This window comes from Lotus japonicus, chromosome 1 (genome assembly GCF_012489685.1).
Source record: "Lotus japonicus ecotype B-129 chromosome 1, LjGifu_v1.2".
Classification (NCBI taxonomy): domain Eukaryota; kingdom Viridiplantae; phylum Streptophyta; class Magnoliopsida; order Fabales; family Fabaceae; genus Lotus; species Lotus japonicus.
In genome coordinates this window covers 120,180,604-120,200,383 of record NC_080041.1, presented here as the reverse complement: position 1 = coordinate 120,200,383, position 19,780 = coordinate 120,180,604, and the positions used below count along the sequence as shown (strand labels likewise).

General features: G+C 35.3%; 1 protein-coding gene and 1 long non-coding RNA gene across 3 annotated transcripts; both read left to right on the top strand.

The window, feature by feature from the left end:
- The first annotated feature begins 277 nt into the window (after positions 1 to 277).
- LOC130729897 (uncharacterized) lies at positions 278 to 10,097 on the top strand. Of its 2 annotated transcripts, none has more exons than XM_057581751.1 (11): positions 278 to 436; positions 1,400 to 2,074; positions 3,655 to 3,832; positions 3,936 to 4,164; positions 4,587 to 4,726; positions 4,961 to 5,250; positions 5,738 to 5,950; positions 6,039 to 6,530; positions 7,291 to 7,959; positions 8,517 to 9,050; positions 9,531 to 10,097. In XM_057581751.1, exons 2-11 carry the CDS (start codon positions 1,799 to 1,801, stop codon positions 9,756 to 9,758), a joined length of 3,249 nt encoding a protein of 1,082 aa, XP_057437734.1. In that variant the 5' UTR covers positions 278 to 436; positions 1,400 to 1,798; the 3' UTR covers positions 9,759 to 10,097. The 2 variants fall into 2 exon arrangements, with proteins under 2 accessions (XP_057437734.1, XP_057437735.1); XM_057581752.1 differs by having other exon boundaries at positions 283 to 429.
- Positions 10,098 to 15,339: 5,242 nt separating this feature from the next.
- Positions 15,340 to 18,163, top strand: LOC130729896 (uncharacterized). Its single transcript, XR_009016164.1, has 2 exons — positions 15,340 to 16,678; positions 17,912 to 18,163. It is a non-coding gene; the product is annotated as an uncharacterized LOC130729896 (long non-coding RNA).
- The last annotated feature ends 1,617 nt before the right edge of the window (positions 18,164 to 19,780 follow it).

Here is a 19,780-nt window from a genome sequence, read left to right as displayed (position 1 = left end):
CGTGTTACTCAACAACACACTTGTTTTGCGGAGAAATTAAGATTTATTTACTCGAAGCGACAACTCAGACCACCTCGTTGGAAGTTGGAACCTATGCAACGTGATCACTGTTCAGGGGCATTTTGGTCCAAACAAAAACCATATCAAAATTCCGAAACTACCCCTCACTGTTTCTCCCCATTTTCTCACTCCAGAAATTTTCCAAAAATTCGCAATAATGAAATGAAATTGGTCAATTTAATTTTAAAATGATAATAAAGATTTAATTTTTATGGTGCAAGTGTAAGAGGGTATATTCTGGGTTTCGAAATTTCGATACTTTGGGTGACACAAATCACATCTATAAACTGTTCTCAACTTAACTCTAAAGATATAGTAGTTCATATTCTTTGGCACAGTTTTGGGTCTCTTCGTTTGTTTCTCAACAGGGTATGAGGTAAATCTCATGCATTCATTTCCCATTAATTCTTCACTGCTTGCTTTGTTTTCAATTCAATTCGATTTTTGGCTTAATGGGGTATCATCAATTTGTTTTGTTTTTGTTTTTCCGTGCAATTTTGGTTTCTGGGTATGGTGGGGGGTGATCCAGCAAAATTTTTCATGTGGGTTGGTACTACATTGCTGTTTCACTATTTCTTGTTGAAGATTGTGTTTTTGGACACTGGTTGTGGTTGTGATCTTAATGGGTTCTAGCTATTTGTCTTGATCTTGTTATGGTTTTTGGGGTATACTGTGTTCTTGATGGAAGTTGGACTTTTATTTATTTATTTATGTCGAACTCTATGTTTCATTTGAGGTTGTTGTCATTTCCTGATTCAATTGTGTGACTAGTTATTGAGTTTAAAAATGGTTTTTGTGTGGAAGTAGTGAATTAACTTTTAAATGCATTCATCAAATAGGAAACTCCTCATGTATAATGATTCATGGCATTGATTTTACTTCGCCATTATCTTCGTTTTAAATGCTTTTATCCATGCCTAATAATTATTTCAATTTTGATAATCTCTATGATGATTGTCAGTCTTGTGAACTGCTGAGCCTATGGATCTTGTATTTCCAGCAAACAGAAGAATTAGTGGTCTTCCTGGTTTCAATATGCATTTCTAACTAGAGAAGTACATAATCATCATCCGTGATCTTGTTGTGAAGTTACATTTATAGTATATTTTTCTTTGTGCTTTTTCTTTCCTTCACAGGATCAGTTTAGTCACTTAGATTTTAAGATTATTGGGTTTTGGTTTTGTTAGTTTATGGGATGACTGACCGAGACATTATGTGCTAAGGGACTTTAATTGCCTGTATGTTTGTATGCGTTTTTCTCCCTGTATTGTATTATTTTCCCTCATGGTTTGTCTTACAAATAGATGAATTACATAAGCTTTGTTGCTATTTACTGCAGATTTCTCCTTGGCCCGTGAACCTTTCTGGCGTTTGTCAATGGTTTCTGTAACTTATTGTACATGATATATGATGGAGATGGTGGCTATGCTGATGTTGGTGTTAGATTAGTAGAGGGTCAAATCCACTTGTAATTGTATATCTCTAGTTGTTTTGATTACCATATCAGTTACCATGGATTAGCGAGAATCAACTGTTGGACTCAAGGGCCAGCGTTATTTTTCTTAGGTGTTCAAGTGCAGTCAGGAGAGTGAACTAGTTAGTGGGAATACAGCTCTTGACACTCTCACGTAGTGTATTAATGGAACATAAGTGTGGAACCATTGGACTCATCTTAATTCAGACTTAGATAGAATATTGTGAAAGTCAACTAACATATTTAGGTGCACATTCTGTAATAATGGAAGTAGCTATTTCTCCACAAGTACAGAAGCAAAATTTGCAGACTACAGGTCGCAAAACTGTATGTGCTGGATCCCAGAAAGATTTGTGGCATGTTGTGCGAGAAGGATCTCTGAATGATGTGGAGTTGGCCTTGGCATTACTGAAAAAGAGTGGGGGTAATATCAATGTCAGGAACACCTTTGGGCTGACTCCTCTTCATGTTGCAACTTGGAGAAACCACATTCCCATTGTAAGAAGGCTTCTTGCAGCTGATGCAGATCCTGATGCCCGGGTATGGCAGTGTTTCTTTTCATAATTTTCTAGTTTTGCAGATATGTGCTTGTCCTTTCTATAAGAAGCATTGGTTCTGTGACTATCTTATTTTATTCTCAAGAGTCAATTGTTTTTGTCATAACATGTAATGATCATTTTGCGTTTTATACTAATCATTTCGTCTACATCATATAGTGAGTGGTTGATTGATGATTATTTCACTACTTTGTCATAATATGACCTCAGCTGAAATCAGAAAATGAAGAAATATCAGTGTATAAATTTTGATGAATTTTAAAACTGCCTAGGAAGGCAGTTCACTGGCCAATATTTAGGGTTTGCTAAATTAAAAATTTTAACACATTGCATTGATGGACGTCCCATTAAGATTTATGAGCTGCAAAGTGATGACAATTACGAAAACATATTGTTGTCATGAAACTATCAATCTTATAAGGAAGGGTTGATAACATGATGTTTAGTCATGTGTAGAGAGGTAGAGGGAGGCCTAAAAGAACTTGGGATGATATTTTTAAAATTGATCTCATTATCAATAATATCCCTCATACGCTGGTTTTTTGATCGAGCACAATGGCGTAGTGTGATCCATATAGCTGACCTCACTTATTGGGATAAGGCTTTTGTTGTTGCTGTTGTTGAAACTATCAATCTTATAAGGAAGTCAAATGTCCTTATAAGATTTCTTTGTTGTTATGGAAATATTCTATCATTTTAGGGTGAGAAATAGGGTGTTTGGTTTCACGTTTATGAGCCTAAATCTTGCTTATATTAAATGTGATTTCAGTATTTTTTTTTGTTTGGTTACTGAGTTAAATATGATTTTATCTCCAAACTCACATTTGAGTGGAAGTGATAAAATGGAGCTTTTGATTTGGATTGAGTTATTTACACTATATTTTACGACAAACCCACTTTTATCATAAAAGTTTCTGAACATAATTCACTTCACATCAAGCCCACTTTTGACCAAAGCCAATTTTCTAAAATCAGGCTACCCCACGCTCACCTGAACAAACACTTAGTGTTATTAATGTTATAAGATGCCATTAATCTTTTCTCACCTGAAGTTTCCAATGTTTGTGCTTGGACTCAAAACCTTGGGATGGTAAAGAATTAGTAAAACTTTGTTTAGACAGGCCTCTAATCTCAATTTTTGTGGAGGCTCTTAAAATTTAATAGTGATCTTAATTGAGATCCTCCACATTCATTTTCTTCTGATTATTGGTCCAGGTGTAGAGTAATATCCGTCATGTTTAATCCCTATTTGAGTGGCTGCCTAGGATTGAAATGATTTGTTGATGTTCCTTCAATGAACAAGTCTAGAAATTAGTCTTTCACCTTATTATAGATTATATTTGATATGTGGTTCAACATTGCGATTGTGGCTTTGGAAAGTGGGATATCTTTCTACAATAGTTTCTGATTGTTTGACTTCTGTTTAGAAGTATAGCCCTGAAACTTATCATTATTTCATACCTAAATAGTGTTTTTCTACTGAAGATAAGCCATAATTTTGGAGAAACTTACTAGTGTTTCATCCCTTTGAATCCATTATGCTTAAAATTGTTTTATTTTCAGGATGGAGAATCAGGATGGAGTAGCCTTCACAGGGCTCTACATTTTGGTCATCTTGCTGTTGCAAGCACCCTTCTCCAGCATGGTGCCTCTATTATGTTGGAGGATTCTAAATCTCGAATCCCTGTAGATCTCTTATCTGGCTCTGTATTTCAGATTTTTGAAAATGAACACAGTTCAGGTATGAATTGCTGTGCTTTGACTACTTAGTTATGATTTGGATTATTGTTCCCAATAGAAAATATCCATATAGGATGATAATCTGACTTGTGGGGCCTCTTCAGTGGCTTCTGAGGTTTTTAGTTGGGGGAGCGGTGCCAATTATCAGCTCGGAACTGGAAATGCGCATATTCAAAAGCTGCCGTGCAAAGTTGATTCACTCAATGGTTCATCCATAAAGCTGATTTCTGCATCGAAGTTCCATAGTGTGGCACTTACTGATCGTGGAGAAGTGTATACTTGGGGATTTGGAAGGGGGGGCCGTCTGGGACATCCGGATTTTGACATACACAGGTATGTTGTCTCTTTGTTCATGATGTTGAACTGCTGCTTTGGTGATATTTTCTGGGAGCCAAAATTTATTTTATGTGGCATTAGAGTCTATTATTATACGTGTTGAAGAGAAGAAGCTATTTGTAGCTTTTATTAGAAAAGAAAATACAAATTAGAAACAAAACCCATTTTTTTTTAAATAACACTTTCAAGTACTCATTCTTATTAACTTTCACAAGAGAAATTTGGCAAGAGCAAATGGGAGCTTATTTCAGTTGGCCTGCTTGGTAGTGTTTTAGCAATATTCACAAATCACAAACATACAGTTACTTTTTGAACCAATTTTGGGTGAGGAGTGGAGGGGGTGTTATAATTGCCATAATTTATACTTTTGGAGTTTAGACTATTTTCAATATGAGTTTATATTGTTATACTCATTGCAGTGGTCAAGCTGCTGTCATCACTCCTCGCCAGGTGACTTCTGGTTTGGGGTCCCGCAGAGTGATGGCAATTGCTGCTGCTAAGCATCATACAGTGATTGCTACTCAGGGTGGGGAAGTGTTCACTTGGGGATCCAATAGAGGTAAAAGTTGGTGATATTTATGTTCATTTAAGTCTTGTGAATGTAAGTTGCTTCACAAGATGCAACCAAATAATATTTTCCCCTGCACCCCTGCCCTGTCTATTAAATATATTTATGATTTTCTACCAATTAATATTGATTAACTATGAAAGAATTAGGTTTTATTTGTTCATGCTTTGTTCTGCACTATGAAGTATGAATTGGCATCAATAATTTTCTTTCATTGGTTTACAGAGGGACAGCTTGGATACCCTTCTGTTGATACACAACCCACGCCTCGTAGAGTATCTTCTTTGAGGTCGAAAATTGTTGCTGTTGCTGCAGCAAATAAGCACACGGCTGTAGTTTCTGATTTGGGTGAAGTTTACACTTGGGGTTGCAATAGAGAGGGTCAGCTTGGTTATGGCACCTCAAACTCAGCATCTAATTACACCCCTCATGTAGTTGAATCCTTAAAAGGGAAGACTTTAACCACAGTTTCTGCTGCAAAATATCACACAGTTGTATTAGGATCTGATGGAGAGGTAACTATTTCAATTTTGCGTCTTTTTGTTGAAAGTTCAATTTCTTAGAATTGTATGAAACTGCAGTTACCTTCTTCATATTTGGGCTTTAGAAAAAGGCTAACCAAAGGCCATTATAGTCAATGGCCTTACACATAAGATACTAGAAAACTTAATATAAATCTAACCGAAAATATTATCCATAAGCAAAACCACAAAAATTAACTACAATGTTGAAATTCTAAAGATAACTATATGTTTAGCTATTTTTTCTTCTGCTCTTGCATCACATAGTTTTGGAATATAAATATTTCACAGAGGGATAAGAACTAAGTTATGGGGCACCACTATTGTTCTTTCCCAAAATTATGTGCAACAACATTTTTTAGGTACATTGCTATGTAACATAAACATGTTATCATGAGCATAGTTATATATAGTTTTCACTTTTTTGTTCACTGAGATAATAATACTTCGTAGTTTTATGACGGTTTTCCTTATTTTGCAGGTATACACCTGGGGTCATCGACTTGTTACTCCAAAACGTGTAGTGATTACTAGGAACTTAAAGAAAAGTGGAAGCACTCCTTTAAGGTTTCATTGCAAGGAGCGACTTCACATTGTTTCTATAGCTGCTGGAATGGTACACAGCATGGCTCTTACAGATGATGGTGCATTATTTTATTGGGTCTCCTCAGATCCTGATCTTAGATGCAAACAGGTTCTTAATCTCACTTCTCTCTTAACTTACATTCTGATTCTTGAGACAAACACATTGATGAAAATCATCTCTCTCTCTAATTGTACAGTTATATGCTATGTGTGGAAGAAATATGGTGAACATATCTGCTGGAAAGTACTGGACTGCAGCAGTTACAACTACAGGTGATGTTTACATGTGGGATGGGAAGAAAGGTAAAGATAAGCCACTTGTTGCTACTCGGTTGCATGGCGTAAAGAAGGCTACTTCAGTTTCAGTTGGTGAAACACATTTACTGATTGTGGCTTCCCTCTATCATCCTGTCTACCCTCCCAATGTGATTGATAATTCTCAGAAGCTCCAGTTGAATAACAGGGATGATATGGAAGAGATAAATGAAGATATTTTATTTGACGATATGGATTCCATTAATATGAAATGTACTGTACAAAATGATGCTTTAAAGCAGAGATCTATACCCAGCTTAAAAAGCCTTTGTGAAAAGGTAGCAGCGGAGTGTCTGGTGGAGCCACGGAATACCTTGCAAATGCTTGAGATAGCTGATTCTCTTGGAGCAGATGATTTGAAGAAATATTGTGAGGTACTAATATTCACTATTCTACAAAGTATTTGCAATATAATTTACATAATAGGAGCTGTGTTCTTGCTTCTTGTTCAGATACGTTATACAATATGTTTTTTCTGAAGTTTTAATTACATGTCATCCAATATAGACTGACACACACACCCCTTGAAAGGAATGCTGATATGTATCACCTTAAAGATCTCAATTTGACAAGCTCACATTTAAATGAAATAGTATAAACCCAAATTGATTGTCAGTTGATGTTAACAAAGAATTCATCTCATTATTGGCAATAAATTCATAACTAAAAAGTCACTGCCATCAATTTATCAGCCACTTTTTTAAAACTGCTATAATAGATACTTTAAATTATATATATTTAAATTGAGTAAGTTAATTAGTATTTATTTTAAAGCTCCCTCTTAATTAAGCAAGAAATCAACAATAGAAACAAGACTTGCTGCATCTTGTGTTGAACAAAGTGAATTTCTTTCTTTTCTCAAGATTAGGTTTTTTATTTTTAATAAAAGTTAAAACTGTTAATTATTATAAAAGTTGAATGAGGTTATATTTCATTAGCCTACTAATATTTGCATCTTGTGTTGAACAAAGTAAATTTCTTTCTATCCTTGAGCATTGCAGATATGTCATCATTCATCTGTGCCTGTGTGATTTAATTGATCTTTGCTGATATATTTTGTTGGTAAGTTAGATGTTTCTTTTAAATGGTAATGTGGTTGATTATACTAAAGCTGTCATTATTTACTGATTTCAGGAGATCGTCATGCGCAACCTTGATTATATATTTACAGTTTCCTCACATGCTGTAGCTAGTGCCTCACTGGATGTTTTAGCTAACCTTGAGAAGTTGCTAGACCAGAGATCATCTGAGCCATGGAGTCACCGTCGTCTCCCTACTCCAACTGCTATGCTCCCTGTTATCATTAACAGTGAAGAGGATGTTAGCGAGACAGAGTTTTCAAGGACTCGTGACAAACCCATGAAAATATCTGCGCTGACATTGGAGAAAGTTGAAAGACAAGATTCCTTTTTACTGCCCAAGGATGATCCCAGTAACGTCTCCAAAGTTGTTCGGGCTATAAGGAAGAAGTTGCAGCAGATTGAGATGCTTGAAGCTAAGCAGTCTAAAGGACATCTTCTTGATGACCAGCAGATTGCTAAGCTTCAATCCAAGTCAGCACTTGAGAGCTCACTTGCAGAGCTAGGTTTTCCTGTTCAGACTTCACAGAATAATGAATCATCTTCTACATTACTAGAAGGGAAAGGTAGTAAGAAAGGTAAATTATCCAAAAAACAAAGAAGAAAGAGCAGCAAATCAACCATAGAGCAGACAGAAATAGAATCTGCTTATTATAAAAGTGAAGCAACTCCTAAATCTGAGGACTTGTTTGACATTGACATCATGACGGTTCCTAATTCGAAGGTTGGTTTCAAATGCTACTCAAGCTAATTTGATAACATTGGTCTATCATTTAATTTCTTTACTTTCTTACTTTTTCTTGTGTGTTAAGTGGCTTCTAGCACGGAGAAGTAATCGTGTGCTAGATAAAGACAGTTATAGATTGATCATGTTATCATTTTAGATTGTTCTTATTTGAGGATGTTTGCCATTGTGGTGATAGATATGCAGTCTGAAGGAACTATTTAACTCACAGATTGCTCCCTAATCTTTGTGAGTTGCTTAGAAAGATCATGGGTTGGGATTGGTTTATTTAGTAAAACTTTCATTCGGGTTTTAAACCTATTTCCAGGCTCGTAGAGCTTTCATTTTAGAAAAGTGTAGGTGTGATTTCTGGTACTGCTACTTGTTTGTTGAATTCTTGTTTATATAGTAGTCAATGTCCATTTGGCTAACCAAGATGATTATGATATTCTGAAGAACAGATCTTCAAGAAGTTCTTTTTCTTTTCTGTTATTAACAAGAGTGTTGCCTAGTTTCCTTTGTGTTATATTGCTGAAAATTTCAACTTTATTTGATAGGCGGAAGATGATGCAATGTCTGAACATTCCATTACAGAACAAGGCTCAAAAGATTTAGCTTTTGTTGTACAGAAGAAAGATGCTTTAGAGTTGCTGAAAGATAAGGGTCAGTCACCAAAGGTTACTAAGAAGAAGAGCAAGAAGGGTGGGCTTTCTATGTTTCTGAGTGGTGCTCTTGAGGAAGCCCCAAAAGAGATGGCACCCCCTCCTCCACCCACGCCAAAAAATGATGTTCCTGCATGGGGTGGGGCCAAGTTTATAAAGGGCCCTGCTTCGCTGCGTGTAATCCAGGATGAACAGAGCAAAATAAAGGGAAACAAGCTTGTTGTGAGTACTAATAAGGTGGAAGATCTTTCTGATTTTGGCAGTGGAGGGAAAATAAAGTTGAGTTCATTTCTTCCTTCTAGCCCAATACCTGTTGCCTCAACTCACAGTTCTCAGGCAGCTGAAGAAATAAGCACCCCTCCTTGGGCTGCTTCAGCAACCCCTCCTCAACCCTCAAGGCCGTCTTTAAGGCACATCCAAATGCAACAGGTTTGTAAATTAAGGCTTCCATTCATCTGTATATCTTGATGTTGTTAGAGTTTCTCTGCGGTTGAATCAGTGTTGTCACAATTGATTTTCGATAAAATCAATTTTGGTAAATTAATTTTAGTGCTGTGAGTTAAAAATGAACCGATTTATGTTCGATACATTTATCTAAAAAGTTGTTCTCGAAATATTGTGGAACTCAGTTGAACAATCTCACAGTTGATTATGTTCAACGCAGAAGCTACTCTATCTTCTAATAGAGTTGATTTTGGAACTGAAATCAATTTTTCTAATTGACTTCCAAACATCTATATTGTCCATTCAAATTGATATTACTCTATCAAAATTGATTAATTCTGGTAGCATATGCTTTGAATCAGTGAGTGGTAATTCTGGATGCCTTTTGGCTTATGCATTTTGGTATTTTGTTTCTTCACCAAGTGTCCAGTGTTTGACTGAGAAGATGATGTTATTTTGAAACAGGGAAAGAAACAACAAACCCTTTCCAATAGTCCAAAGACTAAAACTTCTGGGTTTGCTATTGCTACTGGCCAAGGTTCACCATCTGAAGCAACTGGGGTTAGCCGCTGGTTCAAGCCTGAAGCTGAAACACCATCCTCCATTCGTTCTATTCAAATTGAGGAAAAGGCTATGAAAGATCTCAAGCGCTTCTATAGCAGTGTCAAGATTGTCAGAAAGCAGCAAGTTTAAGGCCATCTAATGTATTTACTTCTTACTAAGAGGTAGCAATGAGAGGCTCATTTATGATTTTCTTTTCTACCTTGTGCCTTACCAATTACTGTAAATTAGGCTGTAGAGATAGTTGCAGTGTACATTCTTCTCTCTTTTCAAATAAGAAGTGTGATTCTAGCTTCTTTTCAGTAACTTTCTTTCCAATCACAACTGTGATGTCAATTGATACTAGACATGTTGTCAATTGATGGACTGAGATAAGCAGCACTCAAGGGTTGACATGGTTTCAGATTTTCCTGACTCCAGTAACTCAAAGCTCAAGAATGTCTAAATAAGATGAAACTCCTTTTCCAATAAGGGCTTTGGATGCTCCCAAACTTAGGGGTATTGCATCAATCTTCATCCTCTAATCTTTCACCTATATTTTGTAGTTTTACTGTATGGTAGGAACTCATGACATTCCTCTGTCCAACTTTTCCTCTTGCAAATTAAGTTTAGTCATTTATTTATTTTAAGTACAGCTTGATGTTTTTCTGCATGTGTTTGGTTATGCAGCTTTAACTTTAGGAAGCAAAAAGGGATTAAGGGGGAGGGTGATTGGAAAAGAAAGGTATATTTCAAGTTAGATGATTTTATACAGAGATCCAATTAGGTTCCATCACTCTATTACATTTTAGTTCTCTTCCTAAACAATCTACACCAATAGGCAGCTAAACATTTTTATAAGGTACATATACAGTGTACTGTACATTTTCACTTTAAATTAATGCTTATGCTTAATTAAAAGGGACAAACATTTTAAAGTGCTTATATCTCTTCCGTATGTTATTAAAAAAAATGAAAGTGCTTATTTGAAGACAAAAACACATAAGCAGGCTTGATTCGTAAGTGATCACATATTTTGTATAAACATGGGGAGTCACACACGCTTTGGATTCTTCACATCATTCAATGGAGTAGAAATTTTAAAGAAAAAAAAAAGCATATGATTGTGGTAATGATAGCACGGCACAGATTTTGTAGGTAGGGCCTAGGAACATATACAGCAGGTTTCATTAAAAGGAAATTGCTTTGGATTTTCATTGTTGTCTTTATCATACATCAATTTTTTTTTAATTTTTATTGGCTAAATTTTCCCTCTAGGGATTCATCTGCACATTTTCCTCTCTAATCTATATGTCCTCAAGCTCTTACCACTTGAGTTCATTCACAGACTTTATCTTACATCCATAAGAACTCGGGAGATAGCTCTACGTAAAAGTTGAAGTCTATTCAGTCTGTTGTTGATGTGTATGGGCACCCGCTTATATCTTCTTAACATAAGATTTCTAATTGTACTGAAAAGATATAATTAGGGATGGATCCAGAAATTTTAGCTTGTAGGGCAATATATGCATATAATTTTTAATATTAAACTAGAGCGTCCACACACTCTATTTAAGCACGTTTCAGTGTCCATACACTCTAGACAACTTTTTAATTTCTACTAGCGTGATTGATTATTAAATTAATTAATTTCATGTTTGTGAGGAATTTAAGCAAAACTCACAATTAACATGATTCTTTTCCGAGGCACAGTTACACTTAGACTAGCTGCTAGCTTTGTGCCTGTAAAGCCAAACAGGGGAGATATGAACAATATTGTTTGCTCACTGATCTATTTTTTCCTTTTGCACTGAAAGCACGTTCATTTGGGTCATAAAGATGGGAGAACACAGATAATGAAAAAAGAACAAAGAGGAAAAAGTTGATTAGAAATGTCATGAGGCAAGTGGCTACATTAGGAAGAAGATCAAGAAAAGAAAAAGGTGAAAAATCCACTAAAAATTATGATGTGATCAGCCCATGAACAATGAAAATGTGCTTGTTTTGGAGTGGATATTAATACTAATTATTTGAAGTTGATGATGTGACGCTTCTTGGTGCGACATGGAGTGTTTAAACGAAACTACGAAGAAGGTGAGGAAGTAAAAGAAGAATGTTTAAGACATGATCACATTTACTTTATTTTTACTCTAATTTTTATCTATTTTTTTCCAATCATGTTACAATGATGTCTTTTTTTTTTCTTTTCTTATTTCACTCTTTTCTCCACTCTATTTTTACTTTTAATGAAATGTAAATGAAACTTATTGACGTTTTAATGAATGTACCATCATGTAGTGAAATCAACTTTCTTCACCATTGTTTTCCAATAAAAAATGTTTGGTGAACGCTACGGTACGTGGACACCGTAACACTGTGTATTTATGGTAGTTTTAGACCGCCACAACAAAATAGATGTATGGACACTGAAACGTGGTCCGTGATTCAGCATTGTTTTCCAATTCACTCAAACCACTACTTCACTTTAGGTTAACATAGACAAATGATAATGTGTATGCTGAGTAGTTGAGTAGTTAAGGATTAACCAATGTTAGACAAAATTATTATATTCAAACAATGCAAATTTAGATGAAGAGTTTGTATCTTTAGTTGGTTGCCTTGAGGGTTGCTGAGTTGGTGGATATCATTCTGGATTAGCAGTATCACATGCATCTTGTTGCTATGTAGTTTGGGATTGATCAAAACATGAGCCAGCCCAAATTGTAAAACAACATAATGTGGGACGTATTGCTCTGCCAACACCAACACAATACCCACTAGTTTATAAACCCTTAAGAAATGAATAAAGGCCACTAAACGAATTATTTATTTGCTTTGTCAAACCAATGTTTGTGTTGGCCATAGGCCTAGGGGTGTCAAAGCGGGCAACCGCCCCGCCCCGCACTCAACCCGCATAAAAGCGGGGTGGGGCGGGCTAGCCCGCATGAGGCGCGGGTTGAAAAAGTCTAGCCCGCCCCGCATAATGGCGGGTTTGCGGGTTCGCGGGCTAGCTCGCGTAAAAGAGAAAATCAATTTTTTACGTATAAAATGGTGGGTTTTGCCTTCAAATAACTGATTTTAGTCTATAAAATGATGATATTGGCCTAATATTAAAAGTCAAATTCCACTTCCTAATGATAATTAATATGAATGAATTATAAACACAAAAACTTGTCGCACAGTACGTCAATCTCTCACAATTAATTCCATCAATTCATCAAAGAAAAATCATCAATTGTTTTAACTTGGTTATTTTATTTTACCACAACTCCATGCTAATGTCTTCATGTCATAGCAGTACTCAGATCAAATCCAATTATCATTGTGAATATATGTGGTACTGGTTAAAATGTCATAGAAGTAATCAGATCAAATAATTAAACCTCATATTTTAAGGAAAAACATTTTAACTATATATGTGGTACTGGTACTTAGCTTTAGGAAAATATATGTTCATCCGGATCAAACATTTGCTTTTTGCTTTGAGGAGTTCTATTGTGACAAAACACAACACATAACACATACCAAAGTGAGAAGCGCTGACCTATAGATCTTGAGAAAATTGAGAGAAAAAAATGACAGTAGCAGCCCACATAATTATGTGGAGGAAAAAAATAGAAAAATGCGGGTTGACCCGCCCTGCTGCGGGTTGGCCTGCTATGTTTGCGGGGCGGGGTGGGGCGGGTTGCATGGTTTGCGGGCTCATTTTTCATGGCCCGCCCGCCCCTTTTTTGCGGGCTTGCGGGTTGAGCCCGCGGGCCGCACCCGCTTTGACACCTTGTAAAAAGATTTAGGCTTAATACATCAGAAGACCCCTGTAATTGTAAAGGGAATTAAATTCAGGGCTTGGAAATTTTTTGCATCAAATTGGGTCCTAAGGAAATTTTTTTTAATTCAATTAAGGACAAAGTGTTTCTGATATCAATTTTGTCCTAGTCATCAATTACACGTGGCTTTTATAATTTTTTTAATTAAAAAATTAAAAATAATAATTTTTAATTCCAACTCAATTATTTAATCAGAATTTTTTTTTTAAAACTTAAAAAAACCTAATCTAATAATCTAAATAATAAACTAACCTAATAATCTAATTATAACCATTCCCCTTTCATCTCCAAATTGAACTCAATTACAAATCTTCATCCCCAAATTGAACCCTAATAAGAACAGAGCTTCTTGCTCAACACATCAGTGATTCTCAGCAGCTCCACCACAGTCCCCAACCTGGGTTTTCCCCAATACCTCAACGAGTTCCTCGCAGCAATCACCTTCTTGTGATCCACCTTCACCTTCAGATCCAGAATTAAAAATCCCAAACAAAAGCATGGATATATTCTTCTTCACCACTGCAATGAAAAATCTCAGACCCATAATCAAAGCCAAATCATCATCTCCACTCCAATCAACCACGGTGGGGGAGAGAGGTTATGTACTCACTCAACAGCTAGATCTGCATCTACATTGGCAGGGGACAACACCTACGGTCTCCATCCATATTTCCTCTGCAAGCCTTCTTCACCGCTGCAATATTCGCAGATTCGAGCTCCTCTGCCGCCGATCTTATCCCCCCTCTCTCTCCCACTCGCCGCTCGCGCCATCTCTCTCTCTAGTCTCTTGCCTCTGCGTTCTGTTGTCGTTTTGAAAAGAAAGGGGAGGTGGTAAGCTGTCGTGGTTAAGAAAAGGAAGAGAAGATTAGAGAAGAAGATGAAGAGTTTTGAATGAGGGATTTTATTTCTGATTCCTTTACTTTTCTGGGTTCCGTTGACGATGAAGGATAAGATTTTTCTGGGTTATTGATTTAATCAATCTAGTACTGTTTAAAAAAAAAAAACCTTATTTTAGAGGACCTCCAACATATTTAAGCCTATTTTTTATTTATGCTTTAATATATGAGTTGGGGTGGCCTCGAATATGCACCACTTTTAAAGTGGTGCAATTTTACACCACTTTTTTTAACCTACTATAACAGGTCAAGACATCTTTTTTTAAAGAAATTTAATATATAACAAATTTTTAATGATATTTTATTTAAAAAAATTAATGTGTTGACCTATTATAACCGGTTAAAGTAAGTGGTGTAAAATTACACCACTATAAAAGTGATGCATATTAGGGAGACTGGATTTAAAAGATTAAGTTTTAGAATTTTTTCAATTTAAAAAAATTTAAAATGCCACGTGGAAAAGCTGAGTAGGCTAAAATTGAAGCTACTTCAGCATCAGACACAATTTGTCCTTAATTGAATTAAAAAAAAATTCCTAGGGACCCAATTTGATACAAAAAAATTTCAGGCCCTGAATTTAATTCCCTTTACAATTTCAGGGGTCTTCTGATGTATTAAGCCAAAAATTTATAACCAACACAAAAGTTAACTTATTCGCATCAGCCATTATTGTGATTGACAAGGGTGTTACCCTCGCCTTCTTCCTAGATAAAGTAGTCTCGGCGTATACAATGTTAATGTAGCTTCGATCTTAATGACCGACGCTAAGACACTAACATCAATCAAATTATTGTGAACCCTGACAACTATGTTAAATTGAGTTTAGTGTCGACTTTTACATCACTTGGCCTTCACTTATGGCTGACGCTAATAAGTATTTTGTAGTAGCAACAATTTAGATAAATCAAAAGGTGACATGGTCAAGCCAACTTGTTTCATGCCTAATGTGAAATTGTGTAATATTTGAGAATATATATGCCACCTGGATAAGTGAGTAAAGACACAGTAACATGTACTCCATTAATTGAGAGGAGAAAATAACAGTGACATGCATGTACTTAAAAGCAGGATCAGTGGCGGTGACACTTTTCCTTCAAGATGTAGATGTCTCCATTGTTGTCAGTAGTTGCATAACTTTTCTTTTTGTAAATGTGATCACTTCAACAACAACAACCCCCAACTTTAATTTGATAATAAGAAAAAGGAAAAGAAATTTGTTAACCTCCCAAATTCGAGTATCACACCAAGATAGAGAAATAGAAAAATAAAAAATATGATGAATAATGTAATAAAAAAAATATAAGAAAAAAACTTGATGAAAATGAAGAATTTAGATTATTTGCGGCATTTAATTTGGAGTCTCTGCAATCAATAAATCACCATAAGCCATTGATTATATATAATTGTGTGCACTGCATGAGGGAGTAATAGAGAACCTTTGGTTCCAAATTCGAAAATGAGATAAAAGAGAAAAATGTTAAATGCTCATGAATAAGGTAAAACACCCTTGTTGAGGCCCATGTCTCTTGCCATGCTTTATTTTAATTTGGTCGTCCTCGTTATTTTCAGTGCTTCCTTTTCCACATAGAGAGAGCCTGCTGTAAAAGTCTCAGGTCTAAGCAATCTCTAGTGTCATAAAGCTACAGCCTCAGAAGAAGACAACATCCCTCCATCCATCCACCACTCTTTTTTCTGATTATTGTATTCTCATAGTGACCTGTCTTTCATGTTCTTTTCTTTATTTTAACTTTCTTTCTAGCTATAGTGTCCTTATTGTCTGTCCCCTATTTGATTTATTGTCTAGTGGTGTACTGATTGGAAACTTGAGTGCTTGCAGGCCTTTGTTTGTTCTTGAACCTTGAAAAAGAGAAAGATAGAGAACATGGAGCCTAGCTTGGAGAACAAAGAAAGAGTAGTGTCACTCATAAAGCTATATATAAATGGTTGGAAGCAAAGTTCTATATCATCAACTTTCCCTAAATTCGCCTTCTTCTATATGTTCCTATTCTTTATTTACCTTGTGAGACACAGGCTTGTAATTGAAGACGGAAAGGGTGGTGTTTGGAATGTGGTTTGATCCGAAATCATTGTCTCTGCCCCATTTTTAACTTTGCTTGTTTTCAAAGAGAGTGAAAGAGAGATCATATAGGAAAAAGGGTGTTTGGAATTAATGAGGTTTGATCCAAGATCATAACATCATCTCTTCCTTTTTCCTTGATTTCTGATTTATTTTCATATACCTATCTCATCACTTCATGCATGGGATATTGAGACTGATCTCGGACCAGGCTTCATTCCTCACACCTACCTTTCCCTTGTATAGAAGCAATCAGATATCAAGAAGCCAAAGGTAACCCTTTTTTTCTCCACCAAATGGTATGCATCTATTAGATCTAACTAGATCCTTGGTTTGTCTGTCTTTTTATATATGTTCTAGCAAGCTAGCCAAAAGATTTTAGCTTAGATACATATTCTTATGTTCTTTAATTTTTTAATCTTGTGCCATTAATTATTATTTGTTCTTGGTGGTTTTGAAGATGTTGAAGTTCTTAGATTTTACTTGATTAGTGGGAATTTTCTTATATTATTTTTTTGAGTGCCATTAATTCTTATTTGTTCTTGATGGTTTTGAAGAGGATGGTGAAGTACTCAGGTTTTAGTTGATTACTATGTGAATTTCTAAAGGAGAAACAAACTCTTTTCATTTATCTGTTGCTTCTTAACCTCAAAAACAACAAACTATATAATCACACAATCAAAGAACATCGCTTTATTAAAAGATTTTGTTTGATTTTGAAGTTTTGTATAATCATATATCAGTTGATTGATCCTTCTGCAAGGGTTATACTTACATGCATCCCCCACTTGATCAGTGCCGCCACCATCTCTATGGATCATGGTGGATTCTGGTTATAGCTACCTAGCTATTCTAAGAAACCCTAGCATATAGTAACTTTTTAGTCCATGTTCCTCTATGTATTAATGAATATATATCTCAATTTTATGAATCGATGAATGATATGATAAAGGTTAACAACTTAACATGAACTCATTTTTGTAACTTTTCATGTTCAACCTTCTGCTAAAACAAGAAAAGGTAAGTTGAGTAAGAGATCCCCTATATCGTTCAATATTTCTCATGCTTTTGCTCCCATAATTGCAGAAAAGGGTAACTTGATAAGGATGTAACATTGTGACTTATTAATTTGCCTCTCTAATATATAGTTTTACTTTTGCATACATGGGTATCAAAATCAAAACTAACATCCACAAGCATATATGCATTTGGTCATACATTACGTTACCAATTCATCAAGGTGAAAGTGCCACAAGAATACAAGACACAAATGGATTCTCACTGTCTTCATCAAACGATATTCCGATTCCTTGGAACATTAAATCATATAATATTTGGGGTTCTATAACCATATAGAACCCCAAATATAAATATATTAATATATTAATGCATTTATTCTATGGCAGTGCAGATGCATGCTTGATATGGATAAATTAATATTTTACTGAATTCTATGCGTTTCTTTCTTGGTTCCTGTATGAATAATACAACACTGATCATATATAGGTCAAAACTTGTCCTTTAAGTGCGTGGCAAAAGCTACACACCACGTGACAAAGAACTGTTGTATCACAAAGTTATGGCGTGAAGCAAGCTATGGATCTGGAATTAAGTTTTATTTGATGTACACGTTATTCATGAATAGCTTCTTATACTCTTCCTCCTGCTTCTACTTTTATTCTTGCTTTGCCTTTTCTCTAGCTAGCTTCTTTTCTTTCTGTGCAAATTATGGAAGCATAAATATTTGTTTGGTTCTTTTTTCCCAATAGAAAAAAACTCAAAAAATTTTGAAGGCCAGAAATGATTTAAGAATCAAACTTATCAGTCTACCATCAATCACCTCACTAAATCCATGAGAAATATCATGTCATTTTTATCTTGACAAAAATACCCGCTGATAACCGTTAGACTAATTCTCAAATTTACGGTCAGCACATCAAGCCCAAAATAGCAGAAATTAATAGAGCAGGACAATTCCTTGTTTAATCACCATGTTATGTACACGCGATGCTCACCACAACTAAAGTGAGAAAGAGAGAAAATAGAGAGAAATATGATGAGTGATATATGATGAGAAAAAAAGTAAGAGATAAAAAAAATAGTGAAATTAGGATGTAAAAGAAAGTGAAAGTTGTTCTTTGATCTTCACCACCAAATTAACCTCCGATAACTTTGGAAGCATCATTAATTAGCATTGAGTTCAAAAACACTCTTGGGATCCACTTCAAAAACACTAACTAGCATCGATCAAAAGTCGACATCGATAAGAAAAAAGTTGATGCTGCATCGTGGTGGTTCACATTCAATACAAAAAAAAACGGTTATTAGCGTTGACCAAATTGACGCTAACGATGCCAAAATCGATGTTAACGATGCCCAAATCGACTCTATAGGCAATTAGGGTTGGGGTAGACGGTAAAAAAAGCAAGAAGCTAACACATTGCGTTGTTCTCTTGATCATTGCTATATTTTAGTAGCGGTTAAATCGACTCTAAGCCAACGCAGCACACCGATGCCCATGACCAACACTAAATCGTAAATATTAGCATCGTGTATGCCAATGGTACTTTAATACTGTTAGCGTCGGCTACAACTATGGCCAACACTAACTTTCATATTACTTTCAAATACATCAGCATCAAATTCATGTTCGGATTGATATTTATTAGACTATAACTCCTGTTTTCTTCTCAATTACTTATCGAGCTTAATAGTGTTATCATTGAAATATATGTATGTTTTTATAGTCATCAAGTACCATGCATTGTCATTGAATGCTTTGGATTTGGTCATATTGTTTTGCCACATAATCAATGTGACTTCTACATATTTCTCTTCCCCCATTTCTCGTTTCCCATATAACATATAGGAAAATAAAGACATAAAATAAGGCAATCACAGCGATAAAGAGGAAAAGCTACATGATTAACTTCAAAGCATTTAATGACGATGCACTGTACTCGAAAAAAATAAAAAAAATAAACATTTCAATATAAAAACTATTTAGCTCAGAAACAACTTAAAGAAAATAAGAGAATATATTGAATAATTATCAATCCCAAAATGATCTTGGCATTGTTCTAGTGAAACTAAATTTACAATATCTAAAACAATTAAAATACATTTGAAATAACAGACAACAATAACCATCATATTATATTAATCAATTAATTGTCTTATTACGTACAATTATTATTTTGTTACGTCAGATGATCTCCTTTATGGCTTTATTACATCTTTTATTACTTTATGCTTAGGAATAACTCTTTCGATCTTCAAAATTTGTCTCTCAAGAGCAGGGACGTTTTCTTCTACTTGTTTTAATCGATCCTCAATGTTTTCTTCTACTCCCCCAACAACTGTTTCTTTAGGGTC

What these genes read in the sequence shown, in the direction of transcription:
- LOC130729897 (XM_057581751.1), top strand. Translation starts at nt 1,799, where the DNA reads ATGGAAGTAGCTATTTCTCCACAAGTACAGAAGCAAAATTTGCAGACT. An exon ending in CACTTGGGGATCCAATAGAG is followed by an intron (nt 4,727 to 4,960) that starts GTAAAAGTTGGT and finishes ATTGGTTTACAG; the next exon opens with AGGGACAGCTTGGATACCCT. An exon ending in ATTTGAAGAAATATTGTGAG is followed by an intron (nt 6,531 to 7,290) that starts GTACTAATATTC and finishes TACTGATTTCAG; the next exon opens with GAGATCGTCATGCGCAACCT.